At 38.2% G+C, this 22250-nt stretch overlaps 1 protein-coding gene across 2 annotated transcripts in view; it reads left to right on the top strand.

Annotated features, from left to right (window-relative positions):
• Positions 1-22250, top strand: part of Smarcad1 (SWI/SNF-related, matrix-associated actin-dependent regulator of chromatin, subfamily a, containing DEAD/H box 1) — a 68376-nt gene that overhangs the window by 5339 nt on the left and 40787 nt on the right. For both annotated transcript variants that reach the window (XM_057773096.1, XM_057773104.1), the window contains exons 3-6: positions 12120-12294; positions 15076-15241; positions 16524-16590; positions 21775-21875. In XM_057773096.1, coding sequence (XP_057629079.1) covers positions 12120-12294; positions 15076-15241; positions 16524-16590; positions 21775-21875 — 509 coding nt within the window. The remainder of the gene's footprint in view (positions 1-12119; positions 12295-15075; positions 15242-16523; positions 16591-21774; positions 21876-22250) is intronic.

Below are 22250 nucleotides of genomic sequence, written 5' to 3'. Positions count from 1 at the left end.
AACTGCAGTTACATGTGTGTGTTAGTCTCTTCTGAGGGGGAACTGAAAGGACAGTATGGCCTTCTAACATCTGAGCCATCACCCTATCTCCCTCTTTTTTATTAATATATGAAAGATTTAATTGCGTCTTCCAGGGGTGAAGATGAAGCTTACTATTAACATACTTTATTTTATGTGAATTGGTACAAAGGTCTCAGATCTTCTAGAACTGGAGTTACAGACAGTTGTAAGCTGCCATGTAGGTGCTGGGAATTGAGTGCAGGTCCTCTGGAAGAACAGTGCTCTTAACCGCTGAGCCATTTCTCTAGCCTCCAGACCTTTGTTTCTTGATCATCCTTGCCTACACCTCCCAAATGCTGGAATTACAGACCTTTTATCATTCCTTATCTTTTAGAAACATTTATATATTTATTTGTATGTATAAACATGCTCTCTTCCCCTTCTCTCCCTTTTACTCTCTTTTTTCCTCCCCTTGACCTTATGCTTGCTATGCAAGCACTCAGCACTGAGTTGCATTGCCTCATAAACTTTCTTTAGCATTCTTAGCTTTGGGGTTTGAAAGTGTTAATTAGTGGGTCTTGATTTCATTTATTTAATTTATTGTGCAGAATGAGACCAGAACTTAAGAAATGCTAGGCAAATGCTTAACTATGACCTACAACCTTAGCCCTCAGGCTGATTTTACTGTCTAAGTTATCAATACTTAAACTTTTTTTTTTTAACCTTTGGCTTTTATGAGCACAATGGGTTTGGTGGTATTAAAATAGTGGTAGATAAATGAAAAGAACTTGCTGTGTTCTATTTATATGCTAGAGTAAAATGAGTGGATTGCAGTCCTTGGGGAGTAGCTGGGAGAAAGGATGCTTAAATGTGTGCATTAAGCAAGTGCAGTGTGATAGTCATGATAGGGAAAAAAACTAAGGAAAGTAAGCTGAAATCTGAACCATAGTTTCATATCTATCAGTGTTGCAGTGTTGAGTAGTGTTTATGTTGATGGAGGAATTGAGGAGAGAAATACAGTAAGCTCTTACATATTATTGAGAAGATTCATAAAAGGTCTCAAAAAATAACCTTTGGAGTAGACTAAACAGTCATCATGGAATCATTGTTGTATGAAAAAAATGGATGAAATTGTTGAAAATACATGTTACCTTGAAACAGTTGTGGTGTGTTTTGTTACCTGTTAAAGAGGTTTAGGTAGCCTGAAGTAAGGAATGTAGTACAAAAGTCAGAAATGGTTGGACACATTCGTAATTCTAACTCTTCAGAGGTGGAGATGGGAAGATCAGGAGTTCAGAGTCATTCTCAGTTATGCAACTAGTTTGAGGCCAGTCTAGGATACTTGAGAAAGCAAAGCAATGTACATGTACTAAAAAAGGCTATATAGTCTCTCGCCCATTCTGTCATAGACTAGTTCTAAATAGCAGGAATTTAATCCTCATGTTGAAGATTGGAAATTCAATTTATGATACCAGCAGACTCTGTTTGAAGTGGATCCACATCCTAGATTTTTTTTTCTTTTTTCTGTTTTCTTTTTAAAAATCACTAATTTCACTTTTTTTTTTTTTGGTTTTTCGAGACAGGGTTTCTCTGTGGCTTTGGAGCCTGTCCTGGAACTAGCTCTGTAGACCAGGCTGGTCTCGAACTCACAGAGATCCGTCTGCCTCTGCCTCCTGAGTGCTGGGATTAAAGGCGAGCGCCACCATCGCCCAGCCACTAATTTCACTTATGATGGCTTTGAACTCACAGTGCAATGGCTGAGTCTCCAGATGCCGTCACCTTAGGTGTTAATTTTTTGTACATTAACCAGATGTGATATCTGCCTGTTATCCTAGCACTGGGGAAACTGACACAGGGCTTTGTAAGTTGGAGGCAGTGTGGCCTGTGCAGTGGGACTGTTCCAAATACAACAGATTTCAGCGCGTGAGTGCCGGTGAGAGCACAAACATTTAGAACATAATCCTACTTGTGTACTATAGAAATTTGTTTTGTTTTGTTTTTCAAGACAGGGTTTCTCTGTAGCTTTGGAGCCTGTCCTGAAACTAGCTCTTGTGACCAGACTAGCCTTAAAACTCACAGAGATCCACCTGCTTCTGCCTCCCCAGTGCTGGGATTAAAGGTATGTGTCACCACCACCTTCCTGTGTGTGTATCTGGTTTTTTTTTTTTTGCATATCATTGCTTTTTGAGGTACTGCTGTATTATACCATAGTTGTTGTAAGGAGGTCCCTTGTTTGTTTGCTGGCCACCCAACAACTCAGACCCTAAATAACTACATAGAAACGGTATCAAATCACTGCTTGACCCATTAGCGCTAGCTTTTACGTATAATTTAACCCATTTCTAGTAATCTGTGTATTGCCACGTGGCGTGGTTTACCTGGTAAAGTTCTGGCATCTGTCTCCCCCCTGGCGCTACATGGCTTCTCTTTGACTTTGCTTCCTTTTTGCTAGCATTCAGTTTAGTCCACCGCCCCCCACTCTACCTAGCTCTGCTCTACCCTTTCACAGGCCCAAAACAGCTTATTTATTACACAGCATACAGAGGGGACTCCCACATCAAATAGTGGCTATTCCACTTAACATTTCTACCTCCAGTACATGGATTTCAGTTTTTCTGCTTTCAGGGGCTTTAAAAGTTTTACTCATTTTGTGTGTGCTGCTAGAAATTGAACCCAGAGTTTATGTGGGTTTACTTCATACAATACTACTGAGCTGCAACACGAGTTATTTTCTATTCTGGTGTAGTTTGTTTTGGGGGAAGAAAAATGGTTTTAAGTTTTGTTTTTGAGAGCTTCGTAGCTCAGGCTGGCCTTATTACGATCTACTTGCCTCAGCCTTCTCAGTACTTAAGTCATAGGCATGAATCAATAACATCTTGTGGATTTGGGTAGTTTTTGATAATAGCCAGCCTACAGAGTATGAATTGGTATATGTTGATTTTAATTTTAAATCTCATCCAGAAATAAAGGGTGATGACTTTCTCCACAGCTCAGGATTTACCAGTTAGCAGCCACTTATTAACATATCATCCTCATGTCTAAGGTCATGTTTGTTTGTGTCTGGGGTCAATAGTCTGTTTTTTTTTTAATGTATCGGTTCCCTAGTATTTATGTTAACACACACACATATATTCTAGAATTGAATGTGTTTCTTTCCCTCTCCCACTTGAAAGTTGTTATAAAGTGATTTATATGTATTTTGTTTCCTAATTAAAATTTCCAAGTATCTGAAATTGTGTTTACATTTTAGAAATACTTGCTACAATTAAATGTAGTTGATAGAAACGTACAAGTGAGGTTTGCTATAACATTTTTTTATGAATATGTCATGTATTAATTGTGTCAATCCACTAATCTTATTGAGATTTTCTTTGTAGCCTTAAAATATAATTAATTTCTACCAAAACTAGGAGCTTGAGGAGAAGAAAATATTTAATTTTATGTTAACTAATATGTATTACCTCTTTCTTTTAACTCTGGAAAGCAAAAAGCTGAATATAATTTACAGAGGCTTAAAATAGTCACCAAACATTTTCCTTTCACAACATTGACGTGTGGTTTATGAACAAAGGATGAAGGTTAGACTTAGGTCACTGCTGTGGAGTGAGGTGATCTAACACACAGACCTAGAATTCCTAACAGTGGAATTGTATGTACTGTACTAAATAAAACAAACTGAATGTACTCAAAACTATTTGTTCATCATTATTGTTGTTTTAACTCAGTGTGTACAACAGCACAGCAAGATGGCATAAATGATTTCAAGTCACAGTTTCATCTTTTTGTGACTTTCTTTTTTTTTTAAATATTTATTTATTTATTATGTATACAATATTCTGTCTGTGTGTATGCCTGCAGGCCAGAAGAGGGCACCAGACCTCATTACAGATGGTTGTGAGCCACCATGTGGTTGCTGGGAATTGAACTCAGGACCTTTGGAAGAGCTGAGCCATCTCTCCAGCCCGAGTGACTTTCTATTTTAGGTACTAGGGATAAAAAGTCCAAGGGCTGGAGTGATCACTCAGTGGTTAAGAGCATGATGCTCTCGCAGAGAACCTGGGTTCAGTTCTAAGCACCCAAATAAGGACCAGTTCAAGAGATTGGACACCTTCTGGCCTCTCAGCACCAGGCACACACATGCTATACATATGTACATGTAGGCAAACACCCATACACAATAAAAGAAAAACCTAAAACATAAGAAAATCCAGGACCCTTTGTACCCACTAATCATTTTCTTTTCCATCTACAACACACACAAAAAACCAAACTGTTTCTTTTTTTTTTATAATTAAAATTTATTGTATGTGTATGGGTGTTTTGCCTATATGTATGCTTGTGCACCACGTGTGTTTGGTGCTGTGGAGGCCAGAAGCAGGCATCGGATACCCTGCAGTTGGGGTTCTAGCAGTGAGGTTCTTTGTTGGTGCCGGGAATTGAACTTTGGCCCTCTGTTAAGAGTAGCCAGTGCTTTTAATTGCTGAGCCATCTCTCTAGCTCTTGTTTGTTTTGTTTTTGGCATTTGACTCATGATTTTATGCTACCCAGGTTAGTTTTAAACACATATAAATAAGATTGTCTTTGAATTACTGATCCTCCTGTATCCTCTTCCCTAGTTTTGATATTAAAAGCATGTGTTACCAAACTGGTACATGCCTAACTTCTGTTTGTCTCCCCCTCAAATATGTAATTTCATTCATTCAGTCAGTCAGTCCTTTGTATGGTGGAGAAAGGAATGTGGTGCCACTGTGTATACGTGTCAGTCGGAAGACAATTTTGTGGACATGTTTCTCATTGCCCTTTAGTGTGGGTTCTACTTAATGCCACCAGTCTGCAGCAGCAAATACTGCCCCATCTCACCAGTCCTATTTGTTCTTTTAGAAGGACGAATATGTAGTTTAATTGATATCCCAGGAAATTGTCTTGTAAATAAATTGTTTTGTTAGAGCAATATATGTAATTATACATTGAGAATTGGCCAGCTTTCATAAATCTACCTCATGGATGTAAAGGCTTGTTTCCATTCTATGTTGAGAGAAGCTTTACTTATAGATTAGTAGGGTAATTTGAATTAGCTCTATGGATATTTAATCTTCCAGTAGTAATTCTTTTGTTTTTGTCTGAGCCTTGGTGTTGGGCCACTTAAAAAGATAAATCAAAGTCAGGCTTGGTGTTAGGGCACCTGTAATCCCAGCCTTTGGGAGGCCGATTCAGTCAGTTTGTGCTATACACATAAGACCCTCTCTAGCCGGGTGGTGATGGCGCATATCTTTAATCCCAGCAGAAGCAGGTGGATCTCTGTGAGTTCGAGGCCAGCCTGGTCTGTGAGAGCTAGTTCCTAGTTCCAGGACAGGCCCCAAGCTACAGAGAAACTGTGTCTCGAAAAACCAAAAAAAAAAAAAAAAAAAAAAAAAGAAGGACCCTCTCTCAACCTCCCCACACTTCAGCAAAAGAAAAAGACCAAACCAATGTGTCCATGCCATGAACCTTTCTAGGCAGGGTCCCCTGTTTTTCTGGCTGACTACAAACCCACTACACATGATGATGCCCTTGAACTTCCTGTCTGCTTGTTTCTACTCGATCCCCACCATGCTCTGTTTCACCTCAACTCTTTGAACTCTTACTTTGGTTCGTTATTCAGATACGAGAATGGGCATAAAAGAGTTTAAAATTTGCTTATAACTCTGCTTGTGGGAGACTTTCATAAGCATATGTTATAGGCTCCTATTTTGGTAATGATTAAAAAGTAGTCTTATTTAAAAAGCCATTTTGTTTTATTTTTAAATGGGAAAAAGCAGGCTGTTTTCCCTTCCTAATTTAGCATTTGATTGAGTCTTTTATTACATTTCATTGTAATTCGTGTATATGATGCTTTTTTAAAAATTGTTTTTATTGAGCTATATATTTTTCTCTGCTCCCTTTCCTTCTCCCCTCCCTTTCTGCTGTCTCCAAAGATCTACGTGCTCCCAGTTTACTCAGGAGATCATGTATATGATTCTTGTGCCTTTTTTTTTCTAGGGCAAGTTGAACAATAACTTACCTTCTGTCCAGAACCTTTTGCATTCTCTATCTACTGCTTTGGCGCCTTGAACACATTCAGGCATTCAGCTGTGAGTCAGTGCAAGGCTTCAGACTTGTATGCTTTTCCAGGGATTTTGTAAATGCACGGTTCACTTAAAATATCTTTAAAGAAACAATAAAAATATGCATTTAATTAAGTCTTGCCATAGTACGGTGACTATCTCTGAGAAAAGCAGTGGGAAATTTGTTTTCAGTTAACTTTTATAGGGCACAATATTATTTGGCTTTTTGAGGCATGGTATCACTTTTTCTTTTTTGTTTTTTAAATTTTGTATGACTTTAAAAACATAACTGGCATGACTATAAGTTTATTAAGGTTACTATTAATCTGTATTTCTTTTTTCTTCCCTTTTTTTCCAAGATAGGGTTTCTCAGTAGCTATGGAGCCAGTCCTAGAAATCACTCTGCAGAGCAAGCAGGCTTGGCCTTGAACTCACAGAGATCTGCCTGCCTGTGCCTTCAGAGTACTGGACAAAGATGTGTGCTACCACTGCCTGGCTAATTTGTATTTCTTCATTATACATTACATTTTTTTTTTTTTTTTTTTTTTTTTTTTTTTGGTTTTTCGAGACAGGGTTTCTCTGTGGTTTTGGAGCCTGTCCTGGAACTAGCTCTTGTAGTCTAGGCTGGTCTCGAACTCACAGAGATCCGCCTGCCTCTGCCTCCCGAGTGCTGGGATTAAAGGCGTGCGCCACCACCGCTATACATTACATTTTTAAGTGAGTTGCATAAGCACAATATCCCAACAAGAGTAGAAATACATATACAGAATAACAAAATTAAATTTGCATTAATAAATCAAAATCCATACCAATATAAAATTAAGATTAATAATTGTTTTTGATTACAGTAGAATCAATAATTTACCCTTTTATTACATAATATCTGTATCTCCTCTCCTTTTATTTTTAGAATGAGATCCCTAAATCTAATCTCTTTTTTCAGCTTTTTTTTCCTGACCATTACTAATAGTAACTTGTAATCAACCCTGCTTAAATGATAATAAATATCCATGACTCATTTTTTGGGAATGTGGGTGTAGTTTCCTAGATTGCTTCCTGTTGATTGGGGGTGCTGGTAATCAACCATGAGAAAATCAGGATAATTATTAGGTCTTGGCTGTAGTATTCTGTGAGGCTGGATTTTCTTAGCAATCTGGGAGCTATTTTGGATGCTGGATCACCTGGGCCATCCATTTTCATTGGCTTCTGGTCCTCTTGCTCTGAAAGCACATAAACGTTTAAAGGTAATTTACTATGTTCATTAGTTAGTATAAGTATAGATTGTACGCAATTGTACACAAGTCAGTTAAAGATTATTTTTTTTGTTATATGTGTTTGAGCAGGTAAAATATCCTTTATGTGCTTTTTTTTTTTTTTTTTTTTTTTTGAGACAGGATTTCTCTGTGGCTTTGGTGCCTGTCCTGGAATTAGCTCTTGTAGACCAGGCCTCAAATCTGGCCTTGAATTGACAGAGATCCACCTGCCTCTGCCTCCTGAGTTCTGGGATTAAAGGCATGTGCGCCACTACCTCCTGTCTTTAGAATTATTTCTTTATGTTTGTAGACAGAATTTTTAGACGGTCTTTCTCTACCAAACTTGATCATCTTTAATTTTGAATGAATCCACAATCTTTCTCTTCCTCTGGAAATAAAAACAAAACCTCTTCCCCAAAGTAACATACCTTTTTACTTAAGATATTTTTGAACTATATAGGCTGGTTGAATCTAGGAGTTTTCACAATCCAGTGTCTCTTAGCAACCAAAAAATTCAAAGACAACACAGTAACATACAGGATCCAGACTCTCTGTATATTTGTCATTTTTTTTTTTTTTTTTTGGTTTTTCGAGACAGGGTTTCTCTGTGGTTTTGGAGCCTGTCCTGGAACTAGCTCTGTAGACCAGGCTGGCCTCAAACTCACAGAGATCCGCCTGCCTCTCCCTCCCACCTGGCCTATATTTGTCATTTTTATATGGCTTTTTTTTCTCTTATATTACTTTACTCACTTTTTAAGGACTTTAATTTTTTTAAAAAAACTATTTTTAGTCTATGACTGTATATGCTCTTTCTTTTCTCTCTCCCAAGGCTATGTGTATTTATGAACATACTGTAAATAGTCTATTGGTTTTTTTTTTCATCTGAATCTGTATTTACTATGTATTTCTATCTTTTCCTGATCACATGAGCCTTTAGACTGCTAAGCAGCATAGCTAGGACCAAAGGCGTTGGGGGGGGCTTTGGCAGCTGTCAGTACCCTGCTAGTCTTCATGAGAGCCTAGCTTTATGGCCACGGTACCAGCAAGAGTCATGTCTACCTCTCCAACTCTGGTACTGTTGGGTCCATGCTACCAAGTAGTATGCCTCCTGCTGCCCATAAACAATATATAAGTGTTAGGCAGCAGGGCCTCTTAAACAAGCCACCCATTTTTGCTGCTAGTACCAAGCCAGGAACCCGTCTTTTAAAGGAGCTGCTCCTTTTCTTGCTGCCAGCAGACAAGTCCACCCGAGAAAAAACTGTTACCAAGAAGTCATGCTTGACTCCATTCTTGTGTGTCTAGAATCCCTTTTTAAGCTTTTGTCAGGTTTTATGTGGAAATTCTGGTCCCACATTGGAACGCCTTATGTATTTGGATGTTTATCTCCAGCCTGCCAGTTCCCAAATAACCACTCAGAGGCTTAGAAATGCTCGGCCAATAGCTCAGGCTTGTTGCTAGCTAACTTTTACACGTAAATTATCCCCTATTTCTTATCTGTGCCTGACCACATGGCTCATGACTTATTACCTAATTTTCTACCCATCCTACTTCTCGGTGGCTGGCTGGCATCTTCTGTGACTCTGCCCTTCACTTCAGTATCCTCAGTGGATTGTCCCACCTAACTTTGTTCTGCCTTGCTGTATAGGCCAATCAGCTTCTTTATTAACCAATGAGTAATATTCACAGTGTACAGAAGGATTATTCCACAGCACAAACAAGCTCTCTATAGAGCTTTATAGAAACTCTTATAACATGTCAGCATTTGGATGATGTACATTAATCAGCAAGTATATTCTAAATGACCAAACCATGTTACAGAATAATACATAGATTAAATGAGTGATTGAAATGCAGAATGGGCCAATGGTTTTAATGCTACATAATGCAGTTTTTGTTAGATATTCAGATTCCATACAGCATCTAGCCTTTTAGGTCAGACTATCTGTTAAGCCAGCACGATTGCTCAGAAGATGAAGAAAATTGCTGCCAAGACCGCCCTGGGTTCACCAGGACCCACATGATAGGAGGATAAAAAGACTCCCAAATGTTTTCTTCCACTGACCTCCACATATATGCTTTAATAAAATTGAGAAAGTTTGGATTTAATAACAAGAACTACTCACAGAAATCAAAGAAGGTTGGAAAAATATTTCTATTTCTGCCTGTACAACTGAAGCACAACTTTTTCCACAGAAATATGAAGTATTTGTTTAACTTATTTACATGGGGCTAAGATAGGGCTCCAAGGTGTGAAGCACTGTGTTCAGTTCCTGACACTGCATGGGGAATAAAGGAATGGTTATAATGGTGGTTACCGTGATTCTAGAATTTTAGAATATTCTAATTTAGACTTCCAGAATAAGGGGTAGAGTTGCTCCCTTAGCATGTAGGAGGAGATGCGTTTTTATTCTTCACTTTAGTTTCATTTACAAAATAGTGATAAACTCTGTGTCCTACAGGGATATTGTTTATTACTGTTGAGGGCTTGATAATTACTTAGGAAGTAGTTAATCCAATTACTAAATTTTTTAAAAATTGATTTTTTCTATTTGATGATTTCATACATGTATATATTCTGATTATTCTCTCCTGCCTTCTCACCTGCCTCTCAGCCTTATTAACCCCTACCCACTCATCCCTACCAAACTTTTCCCAGATTCATGACTGTTGATTGTGCTTCTGTGACCCATTTAGTTTAGCCAGGATCATCTGTATGACCATTTGATTAGAACTCTCCACTGAAGGCGAGTGGGGTCATAGGTGGGGTATGTGGAGGCTCTGGGATTGCACCTCTCTTCCCGAGACTATCAGTAGTGAGGGGTAGCGATTCTTAGTTAAAAATAATTTTTAATTATGTGTATGTATGTTTCACTGGGAGTATGTACACATGAGTGCAGGTGCCTGCAAAGGTCAGCGCTACTGATCCCATGGAACTGGAGTTAAAGAAGGTTTCAAGCCACATGATCTGGATGCCAGGAATCAAATTGGTCCTCTGCAATAATAGTATATGCTCTTAATGACTGAGCCATTTTTCCAATACTAAGGTTTTTTTTTTTTTTGAATATTTAGGTCTGCTTCACTAAAACCCCCAAAGCCAGTATCACCATGGTGTTCAACAACAGGAGAAATGATGAATATGAAATATAAAACTCTTTTGGGAGCTGGGTGGTGGTGCACATCTTTAATCCCCGCCTTCGGGAGACAGAGACAGGCAGATCTCTGTGAGTTCGAGCCCAGCCTGGTCTACAAGAGCTAGTTCCAGGAAGGCTCCAAAGCTACAGAGAAACCAAAAAAAAAAAAAAAAAAAAATTAAAACTGTTTTGGGAATTCTTTGGAGTTCTTGCTAACCTTTGAGGCACAGTCATTTTATATTAGCCCTAATTGACTGATTCTTTTTATTTTCTTGATAGTGACAAGAGAGCCTTTCTACTCTGAGAGTATATTATGTATTCAATGATTGATAGAGGAGGGGCAACAATTTCTTCTATAGAGTAGTGTCTAGTAAGGTATCTGTGCTAAGTGTAAACAAACCCTTCAGGCATGTGCCTATAAAGAATCCTATTGAAGCCGGGCGGTGGTGGCGCACGCCTTTAATCCCAGCACTTGGGAGGCAGAGGCAGGCGGATCTCTGTGAGTTCGAGACCAGCCTGGTCTACAAGAGCTAGTTCCAGGACAGGCTCCAAAACCACAAAGAAACCCTGTCTCGAAAAACCAAAAAAAAAAGAAAAAGAAAAAAAAAAAAAGAATCCTATTGAAAATCAGAGTCTTCAAAAATACATGGTACTAGAAATGTGCCTGCTGCGGAGGAGGAAAGGGATCAGTGGGAATGGAATGGTAAGGGAGGGATGGTGCTGGTGGATATAGTTGAAAACATGTATATGTGAAAACATCATGATGAAGACAATGATTAAAAAGACCGCTTAAAAAGTTGGAGAGCTGGGCCTTGTAGGAGAGGCTTATTTCTTCTTATCCCAGCCAGCACTTAGGTAATTAAAGCATGTAGATCTAGGGAGATTGTGAGTTTTGAGTTTGAGAACACCTTTTTTCATTGAAAAATAGTGTCAGCAGCGGTGGGTGCAGAGGCACAGCTCCAGGCTGTCACTGCTAGCAGCCTGAGGAGTTCCTATAATGTTTTGGTGTCTTGATTCAGGTAAAACTGCATTCTTGTATTCCTGCCGAGAATAATTTCAGGATGAATTGGGAGAAGCAGATTGAGGTTTGTTAAGTATGAGGGCTAAGGGAAAGTGAGTTGCTTGGGTAGAAACTGAGTCATCCACAAAAGATGATGGTGGGTTAGTAACATGTTTGATTTTGGAAGCTTTGGTAATTAATTTGATTGTTCTGTGGATTTTTTAGGCATCCTTCCCTCTCTTTATTCCTCTTTTGATAATTGAGATTATCAGATGTCTATATTAGTGGGAACAGTCAGATAAAATAAAACTAAGCCACTAAATTTTCACAAGGGACTTAAACCTTTTACTTGTAAATCTCTGGTGAAGTATTTAGAAAACTACAGGTTTACAGTTGGGAAGAAAGGAAGATTTAAGCAAATATTGATTGTTTTATGATTCTTGTTTCTCAGCTAGAAAGAGGCTCAGCCAGACTTGGGAGTGAGGGCTCTTTTCATGTCTCCATAGTTTTCATGTACCATTTCATGAGGGGAAAGCTTTTTGGTTTTAAAACAGAAACAATGTACATAATTGGTGATTTTCATATTAGCACATGAATGTAATTAATAAAAATTTACTTTGGACTTGCTCAGAATATCTTTTTTCTTTTGCAGAAGATTCTAGTGTTCCAGAACCTCCAGACAATGAAAGTAAAGCAAGTTTATCGTGTTTCCAAAGTCAAAGAGGAATACAGTATATTGATTTATCTTCTGATAGTGAAGATGTTGCTCCAAATTGTTCCAGTACAGTTCAAGAGAAAAAATTCAACAAAGACACAGTGATTATAGTGTAAGACACTTAACAGTTGTCAACTATGTTTGCACCTGTTAGAGTTTTCAGAAATGATAAAAGTAGTTTGAAATATTTGAGTGATTATTTTTGACTTTATTCATCTGCATCTATAATTTTTCCTAACTCTGTCTTCTGTTTTCTAGAATATGATTTTTATTAAAAGATTTAGTAAGAAAATTTTGATATTATTAGCTATCTATAGATAAGGAAATGATTTTAATTAGTATTTTGCTCATCTATAATTTCTTCATGATTAGTTATTGAGACCAGAAGTTAATCATTCAGTATTATTGGCTGTATTCTATGAGCTGAGTGCATCTTTCTTTCTTTCCTTCCTTCCTTCCTTCCTTCCTTCCTTCCTTCCTTCCTTCCTTCCTTCCTTCCTTCCTCCCTCCCTCCCTCCCTCCCTCCCTCCCTCCCTCCCTCCCTCCCTCCCTCCCTCCCCCCTCTCTCTCTTTTCTTTTACTGTTTTTATTTTTAGGAAAAGAGCAATGAACAAGGCAGCTCCATATTCTTACCCTCAAGGAGTCTCTAGTTTAGCTAGTAAGATAAACAATAAAGCATATAATGTGTCAAATTAAAAATATAGGCAAAAAGGAAGGGTGAAAATAGGAGTTCTGAACCTTAATAGAGGCTTTGTCGTCCCCCTCCCAGCTATTTGAGATAGGGTTTCACCCTGTAACAGTCCAAAATGATTTATTTTTCTTCTTTTTATTTATTTTAAAAATTAATTTATTTAACTTTATTTTATGTACATTGGTGTGAAGGATCCCCTCGAACTGGAGTTACAGACAGTTGTCAGCTGCCGTGTGGGTGCTTGGAAGTGAACCAGGATCCTCTGGAAGGGCAGTCAGTTCTCTTAACCACTGAGCCATCTCTCTCCAGCCCCTCCCTATTTTTATTTTTTCTGTAAATTATTGTGTGTGTTTAAGGGTCTCAGTTCCCCTGAAACTGGAGTTAGAGACAGTTGTGAGTTTTCATGTGCCTGTTGGGAAATAAACTTGGGTCCTCTGGAAGAGCAGCCAGTGCTCTTAATCACTAGCCATCTCTTTAGTCCCCTTTAGTGTGGCTTTCTAAAGAAAAGGCAGAAAAACTTCATTGAGAAGGTGGTGCTGAGCAAGGACCCCAGGGAATAACACGTTTTATGGCCCTGGGGTGGTAATTGCCTAGCTTTGTAAGGAAAGGTGGGGGCAGGTTAGGAGGTGAAGATCTCAATGTAAAGGATAGGGTAGAGGTGGCTTTTCATTATGTTAGGGTCATAGTCCTTTGGCTTTTATTGCTTTTGTTTGGATTTTGTTTTGAGAAATAGGGGCTTGGAGAGATGACTCAGTGGTTAAGAGAACTGACTGCTCTTCCAGAGGATCCTGGTTCACTTCCAAGCACCCACACAGCAGCTGACAACTGTAACTCCAGTTCTAGGGGATCCTTCACACCAATGTACATAAAATAAAGTTAAATAAATTAATTTTTAAAATAAATAAAAAGAAAGAAGGGTCTCATACTGTTTCTGGTTGGTTTGTATAGTAGAGGCTAGTTTCTAACTTGGAGAGATCTTCCTGCTTCAGCCTCCTCCCGAGTTCTAGAATGATAGCCATTTACCACCAATCCTGGCTTGGTTTTCATTCTGAATGCGATGAGAAGTCCACAGAGAATATTGAGCAGAGGTCAAGTGATCTTAGATGTCTGAAAGATTTTGGTAATTCTGGGGGACAGTAGTAGAACTATAGAGGCTGTTGTTACTCTTCAGAGAAAAATACTGCAGATTCAGATGCACAGTGATTGTGCAGCTGAAAGTGGTTAAATTCTAGATATTGTTTGAAAGTAGAACAGAAAGAATTTCTTCATTGATTTCTTGTAAGTTGGGAGAAAAAGGAGTCACCCCATCACTTTTAACTGAGCAAGTGATAGGATGAAATTACCTTTTACTAAGAAAAAGACTTTGTTTTGTCTGGGAAATAACTTTAGAATGAAAATCATCAATTCAATGTTACATGTGTAGTGTAAAAACTCTTGATATCTGTAGAGATGTCAGTGAGGTAGTTAACTTGTGATATTCAAGGTTTGAGAAGTCTAGGTTGTATATCCAAATTCTAGAGTCTAAAGTACCACTCTGTCTACCTACTTACCTATCTATTGCATCTCTATCTCTGTTTGGTGTCGGGGATCAAACTGAGGACATTGCCCATTTTAGGCAAGTGTTCCGTCAAATTTTACACTATATATTTAACATGTCAAGCATAGCACAGTGGAATAAGCTTAAAATTGTTTGTTATAGAGTAAACCTTCTTTGTGTAGTAAATCCTTTGTTTGCTGCGGTTTTGTTCTTGACAGTCAGTTACACCCCGCTGATTTTATCACTATAATCCTGATAACCTAGCTACTTAAATATTTTGTACCTTTGTGTGAGTGTAGGTTTCATGCTGCCTCAGGAACAGATGATCAGTATCATTCAGGATGCTGAGCATTAGCAAAATTTAGGAAGGGGAAGGTAGGAAGTCGGTAAATATGTATAGATATATCAGTGAACGACAGGGAGTTTTCTTTGTTTTTTTCCTTTCTGGTCAGAATAATCTGAGCGCTCTTTCAGTGTGTTCTTGTATTAATAATATAGATTTTATACTTGACAACATTAATATGGCAAAAGTTCTTTTCCTTTAACAAATATTGATTACATTCCTATAAAATGTTCTATTGTGTCATGTGTTTGCATATAGACAGCATGACAGAAAGCATTAGTGGGATGCATTAAGACTTTTTTTCATGTGATAATATTTGTAGTTCAGAGCCGTCTGAAGATGAAGAGTCCCATGACCTTCCTTCTGTGACACAAAGAAATGACGTTGCAGAACTGGAAGACCTTTCAGAATTGGAAGATCTTAAAGATGCTAAGCTTCAGACACTGAAGGAACTTTTCCCACAAAGAAATGACAATGATCTCCTAAAGGTTGTACTTTCTTTTTTTTTTTTTTTTTGGTTTTTTCGAGACAGAGTTTCTCTGTGGCTTTGGAGCCTGTCCTGGAACTAGCTCTGCAGACCAGGCTGGTCTCGAACTCACAGAGATCCGCCTGCCTCTGCCTCCCTGTACTTTCTTAAAAAAATTTTTAAAGACTTTTTAAAAAAATTTATGTATATGCATATTTGCTTGCATGTGTGCACATGCACTGCTTGCATGCCTGGTACTGATGGAGACCAGAAGGAGGTGCCAGATCCCCTTACACTGGATCATGAACCATTGTAAGCTGTCACATGAGTGCTGGGAACTGAACTTGAGTACTCTGCAAAAGCAGCTACTTACTGCTCTCAACCACCTCTCTCAACTGCTGTGTATGGTTTGTGTGTCCACACACACACACACCAGTGCATACCTGTGCAGGTCAGAGCCCTGGTTGTCTGAACCAGTTTTCCCCTTTTACCGTGGTATCTGGGGAGTCATCTTCAGTCATACAGTGTGTGTGGCAAACGCTATGCCTGTGTCCCGATGTATATAGTTATTTGCATCTGTAATGATAAAAAGAAATCTCCTGATTTGGGTGCTGTAGTTATAATACACAACCATTTATTTTGACACCTGCTGAGGCCTGCTGGGAACAGGACCTCTAAAAGGCAAGTTTATCTAGCGGATAGTGCTACAAGCCCTTTATTGCTGGCTATAAGTGAGGCCCTCAAAACCAGAGAGAACAAAGAGCTCTTCTTAAAAATTGAGGTGCTTATGCTGGAGATGAAACTGAATTCTACTTAGGCAAGAGTTGTGCTTACATGTGTAAAGCAAAAATCAACTTGGCAGTTCCTGGGGATAAACCAAACAAAACCAGAATATTTTGGGCAAGTGTAACTCAGGTCCATGGAAACAGTAGCATGGTTCATACTATATTCCTAAGTAACCTTCCTGCAAAAACTGTTGGATACAGCATCTGTGTAATGTTGTGACCTTCATGGGTCACATGATAATGAAAAGTAAATAAATAAGAGTGGATTGTGCTCTTTTAGTATTTATTTATTTATTAGATATCTTATGTTGGAATTTTCAGTAACAAGTGTAAGCTCTCAAAATAAAATTTTACCATAGGGCTTAGACACTGATCACACCTGCCCCACCATAGGGCTTAGATACTGATCACGTGCCCCCATCTAGATGATGCTTCCTATGTTTGTTTATGATAGTGAGATCTTTGTGAAATAGTTCTTCAGGGGTTCATTTTTAAACGTCTGCCTTTTCTTCTTGTTAGTTGATTGAATCAACAAGCACTATGGATGGAGCCATTGCTGCTGCCTTGCTGATGTTTGGTGATGCAGGTATGCTTTCTTTAGACTTAAGTTATCATAGATACCATCTATTAATGTTTGCTTAACATTTACTACCAACTTTGTGAGGTGTCAGAAACTTCAGTTTCAGGTAGAAGAAACCAGCTTAGAAAGGTTAGGTAAAGTAATGGATATCGTCCAATTTTTTGGTGATTTTGCTTGGTTTCTGCAGATTAAATTCTATTGAAACTTTTGGAAGTCATATTTACTCAAATTTCCTTTCTGATTGTGTGGTGGTTTTGTTTATAGGTTTACAAACCTGAGTTAATAAAATAAGAACATACTTAATGTCTTGTGGAAAATCCTAGCTGGTAATCAGCATTCTTTCATTATGTAAATATTTTTGCTGTTTCAGACTTCTGAGAGAAAACCAAATGAATTTTAAGGAGCTTACAATTGAAATGATCTTCAGTTGTTTAGCAGTTATGAGTTTCCTTTAATTTATACATATCAAAATATATATTTATATATATATATATAAAACACGTGTAAACCTACTAAAAAGCATAAAAATTGATAAAATTTAGATTCTATTAACCACTTTTTTTTTGGTATTAACCACTTTTTAAAGAATGATTTGCTTTTATTTTGTGTGCATTGGTATTCAGTCTGCATGTATGTCTGTGTAAGAGTGACAGATCCTTTGGTGCTGGAGTTAGAGACAATTGTGAGCTGCCATGTGGGTGCTGGGAATTGAATCTGGGTTCTTGGAAGAGCAGCCAGTTCTCCTAATCACTGAGCCATCTCTCTAGCCACCTATTTTTTTTTTTGTTTGTTTGTTTTTGTTTTTTGTTTTTCGAGACAGGGTTTCTCTGTAGCTTTGGAGCCTGTTTGGAGCCTACAAACTCCCTTTGTAGACCAGGCTGGCCTCGAACTCACAGAGATCTGCCTCCCAAGTGCTGGGATTAAAGGCGTGCGCCACCACTGCCCGGCTTTCTAGCCACCTATTAACCACTTTATAATGTTAGGTTTGTGAGTGATTGTATTTTGAGATAGGGCTTTACTTTGTAGCCTCCACGTTGGCTTTGAACTTCCAGTCTTCTGCCTCAGTTTCCAGAGTGTTTCTTCCCCACTTCACCCAACACATGTTAGATTACAAAATATAAACTATTAGCTTACATTTATATATAGCACGATTTGCTTTATCACAAATAGCTACTCAATTCATCTGGGTTTTTTAATTTTAAAAAGGACTTCATGGTTCCTTATAGGATTGGTTCATTTATTTTTTTCCATTATATTTATTACTCACTATACCAGTAAAATATATCCTATATAAATCTTAGGTTATTCCTCAAGGATTAATTTTAGATTATGTTGCTTAATCAAAAAGTATGCACTATTTCAATTGTTGTATGTACTTCTGTGTTACTTTTACTAAAAGTTGTACAAGTTTATGATTTTTCAACAATGCATCCCCATTTTCCTGAATGGATTTTTCTATTAAGTTTATCTATTTATATATGTGTGTTTGTGTGTGTATACACTTAAGTTTATATATAATATTTAAATATATATATTAATTTTATATAATTGTATATATACATTCTATCTATCTATCTATCTATCTATCTATCTATCTATCTATCTATCTATCTATCTATCTATCTATCTATCTATCTATCTATCATCTATCTATCTTTTTTTCCGAGATAGGATTTCTCTGTGTTACAGCTCTGGCTGTTCTGGAACTCAATTAATAGACCAGGCTGGCCTTGAACTGAATTTGTTCAAGATACAGATCAAGAGATCATTCTGCTGCTGCCTCCCAAGTGCTGCAACTAACTGTAGGTGTATGCCACAATGCCTGACTTTTTTGTTTGTTTGTTTGTATTTTGAGAGAGTGTTGCTCTGGCTGGCCTGGAACTCACTTTTGTAGACCAGGCTGGCCTTGAACTCACCTTTGTCTCCTGAGTGCTGAGATTAAAGGTGTACACCACCACTGCCTGACAAATAAAAACTAATTTTTTTTTTAAATCTTAAAGTACATACCAAGAAAAAAACAACCAATGTAGTTTTTTCCCATCCCATAGACCTGTCATCACAGATTCAATAGATCCTTCCTTCCTTCCTTCCTTCCTTCCTTCCTTCCTTCCTTCCTTCCTTCCTTCCTTCCTTCCTTCCTTCCTTCCTTCCTTCCTTCCTTCCTTCCTTCTTTCCTTCCTTTCTTTCCACAGGGTTTCTCTATCATCTCACTGGAATGACTGGAGAGGATTCTAAGTATGATAGCATTTCATCCCCATTAAATACTTGTATGCCTATTTGGACAAGGGCACAGTATTATGTGGGTGCCATCGCATAGAATATTGAGGATATTTTTGTAACCACTTCTTAGGTGACCTGGAATAGTCCGCCAACTCCTGTGTCTTGGACTCCTTGGCAGTGAAGAGTGTAAACTCTTGGCAGTGAAGGAGTGTGGAACTCCTTTTGTCTTAAGTAACATCTCAATTGATGTATTAATTTAACAGGTAGTGTTATCTACTATTCAACTAATAGGTAGGACCTGTGATTTTAGGTACTGAGGATTTTTTTTTTTTTTGGGGGGGGTTTCGAGACAGGGTTTCTCTGTGGTTTTGGAGCCTGTCCTGGAACTAGTTCTTGTAGACCAGGCTGGTCTCGAACTCACAGAGATCCGCCTGCCTCTGCCTCCCGAGTGCTGGGATTAAAGGCGTGTGCCACGGTACTGAGGATTTATAAAGAAACCAGATACCTACCCCTGCCTTGGTGAAGTTTCTAGTTACACTGAATCTTAACCATCTGGCTTGTTCCTTTTATCTTTGCCTGGTTATTATTGTCACTTAATCATTAAGTGGCAGATTACAAGTAAACAGGAAATTGGGACTTTCTTGTTCTTTAAATAACTTTCGTTTCTAAATCTTGGGCTGAACAAAGCAGTATATCAGACATTTTTACTTTTCATAGCTTTGAGATGCTGTGTAGAATGACAGATTTGTGTAATCTGAAGATAAGCTTCAATATACCACCTGTCATTAAGACAACATTATTTTGGATATTTTGAGATATTTTTCTAACAAAAGGCTTTTCAAATACCTGTGAGTAATCTTAGATAGGTATACCAATCATGACTTTGAATACTTGGCTTTGGCACAAATTACAGTCTATAGATAGTATCACCCTTGGACAATAAACAGAGGTGGTTTTTAAACTTAAAAAGTTTTAGTTATAAACCCTGCCTTGAAAAAAAAAGTTTTAGTTATTTATACTGAAGTTTTTTTGTTTGTTTGTTTGTTTGTTTTGTATGGGTGTTTTGCCTGCATGTGTGTCTGTGTACCACTTGTGTACCTGGTGCCCATGGGCCAGAAGAGGACACTGGGTCCCCTGGAACTGAAACTAAAAGTGCTATGAGTCAGATTTGGGGTGCTGGGAGTTGAAGCAAGGCCCTCTGGAAGAGGGGCATTGCGCCTAACCACTGAACGATCTATCTAGCCTCTACAACTAAGTTTAAAAGACTATGCATAATCTCTTTTTTTTTTTTTTAAGTTTTTTAAAACAGGGTTTCTTTAGCTTTGAAGCCTCTCCTGGAACTCCCTCTGTAGACCAGGTTGGCCTCAAATTCACAGAGATCTGCCTTTCTCTGTTTCCTGAGGGCTGGGATTAAAGTCGTGCACCCCCACCACCTGACTTTGTCTTTACATTTTACTTTATGACATTTTAAATAATAAGATTTTGTTGATGTTATTAGTGTTATCAGAGAGAAGACTCCAATTCTGTCTCTTTTTAGGCAAAAATTAAGCATTTTATGTTACATAGCAGAAACTATGTTGAAACTTTTTGTAGTGGGATTTAATTTGTATTTTAATAAACAAAACTTGCCTGGGGATGAGAAAAGTAAAACAGCCACACTGACCAGCCTTACAGACCAGGCAGCAATAATCCACACCTTTCATCCCAGTAGCCACATTAGTTTGCCATAGAAATCGGGTTGTGCATGCCTTTAATCACAGTGGTGCATACCCTTAATCCCAGACCTAGAGAGGAATATAAGATGGGAGGTAATAGCTCACAGACACAGTCTCATTCTGAAGTTTCCTGGAGGCAGAAATACCATTTTCAGACCGAGGTTGAGGTAAGACCCAGTGGCAGGCTCCTTTGCTTTTCTGGTCTTCAGGTTGAACCTCATTATCTGTCTCTGAGTTTTTTATTAATCATGCTTCAGCTTTCTTTTAATGAGTAAAATATTTACTATCGATACTTACATCTACTATATGTATGATGATGAGGTGGTTTTACTCTTTCCTTTTAAGAGTAGATGCTGAAAGTCAGTTGTATGTGCGGAAGGGGCGGATTATGAAATGAAACAAGAACACTTTGAGTATTAGTACTAGCATGAGTGTTAGTTTATAGTAAACCAGGATTCATTTTTCTCTTGGAACCATCATATTGGGAAGTTTTAAGCTTGAAACTCTAAAGCTGTCAAGTATATACTCACCTTGAATGAGTGTACTTAGATGTAGGTTAAAAACATGGGCCTTCGTCCTAGGAGGTCCTGGGAGATGGCTCGGCGGTTAAGAGGCAGCTCTTCCAGAGGAAGAGTTCAATTCCCAACAACCACATGGTGGCTTACAACCATCTGTACTGATATCTGGTGCTCTCTGGTGTAGGCAGACATACAGGCAGAACACTGTTTACATGAGAGAGAGAGAGAGAGAGAGAGAGAGAGAGAGAGAGAGAGAGAGAGAGAGTATCCTCCCTCCAGTGCATCCTCATTCCTTCTGATTTGTGAAATAGAAATGTAACCCTATTGTGGATTTGTTCTGAAAGTAAATGAAAAATAGTTTATACAAGGCTTTGCGTAAAGCCTGTTGTGCAGTAGGTGCTTATTTACTGTTATCAGTGATCCTGTTCTGATAGCTTACAATTGATGAGTAATATTTTTTACTTCTCAGCAGTTTGTCATTTGTGAGAACCCATAGTCTTAATATTATCTTGTGGTAGAATTACTCGGCGATGTAATATTTTATGAATGAAGTGTAACTGTGACTTCTCTTTGAAAAGTTGCAAGTCTTTTACTTTTTCTTTAATTTACTTATGTAGCTGTAGAAGAATCATAGCCCCTTTTTCAAGTAACAATATTGATATAATTAATACTTTTGATTTAAATTGATTCTTGTTATTTTTTGTGAAAATTCTGAGTGTGTTTTTCTCTTTTAAAAGGTGGTGGACCCAGAAAAAGAAAATTATCTTCTTCTTCTGAGGCATATGAGGAGGATGAATTGAATGACGATCAGTCTCTAAAGAAGTCACGAGTGGAACGTGTAAGTGCATTTGAATTGCTATATCAGAGTTAGAGTATGTTCAATGTAGGACTAGTTTGATGGCTCAGAAGTTAAGAGCACTGACTGCTTTTTCAGAGGTCTTAGATTCAATTTTTAGCATGTTGTTCACAATCCTCTGTAACTCCAGTCTCAAGGATCCAACGCCATCTTCTGGCCACTGTAGGTACTGCAGCTGCAGGCATGTGGTACGTACATGCAGGTGAAAAACCCACCATTCACATCAAATAAAAATAAATCTTTGGGCGGTGGTGGCTCATGCTTTTAATTATAGCACTTGGGAAGTAGAGGCAGGTGGATCTCTGAGTTCAAGGCCAGCCTGGTCTACAGAGCGAGTTCCAGGACAGGCTCCAAAAA

Source organism: Chionomys nivalis, chromosome 1 (genome assembly GCF_950005125.1).
Source record: "Chionomys nivalis chromosome 1, mChiNiv1.1, whole genome shotgun sequence".
NCBI classification, from domain to species: domain Eukaryota; kingdom Metazoa; phylum Chordata; class Mammalia; order Rodentia; family Cricetidae; genus Chionomys; species Chionomys nivalis.
This window is presented reverse-complemented; position numbering and strand designations above follow the sequence as displayed.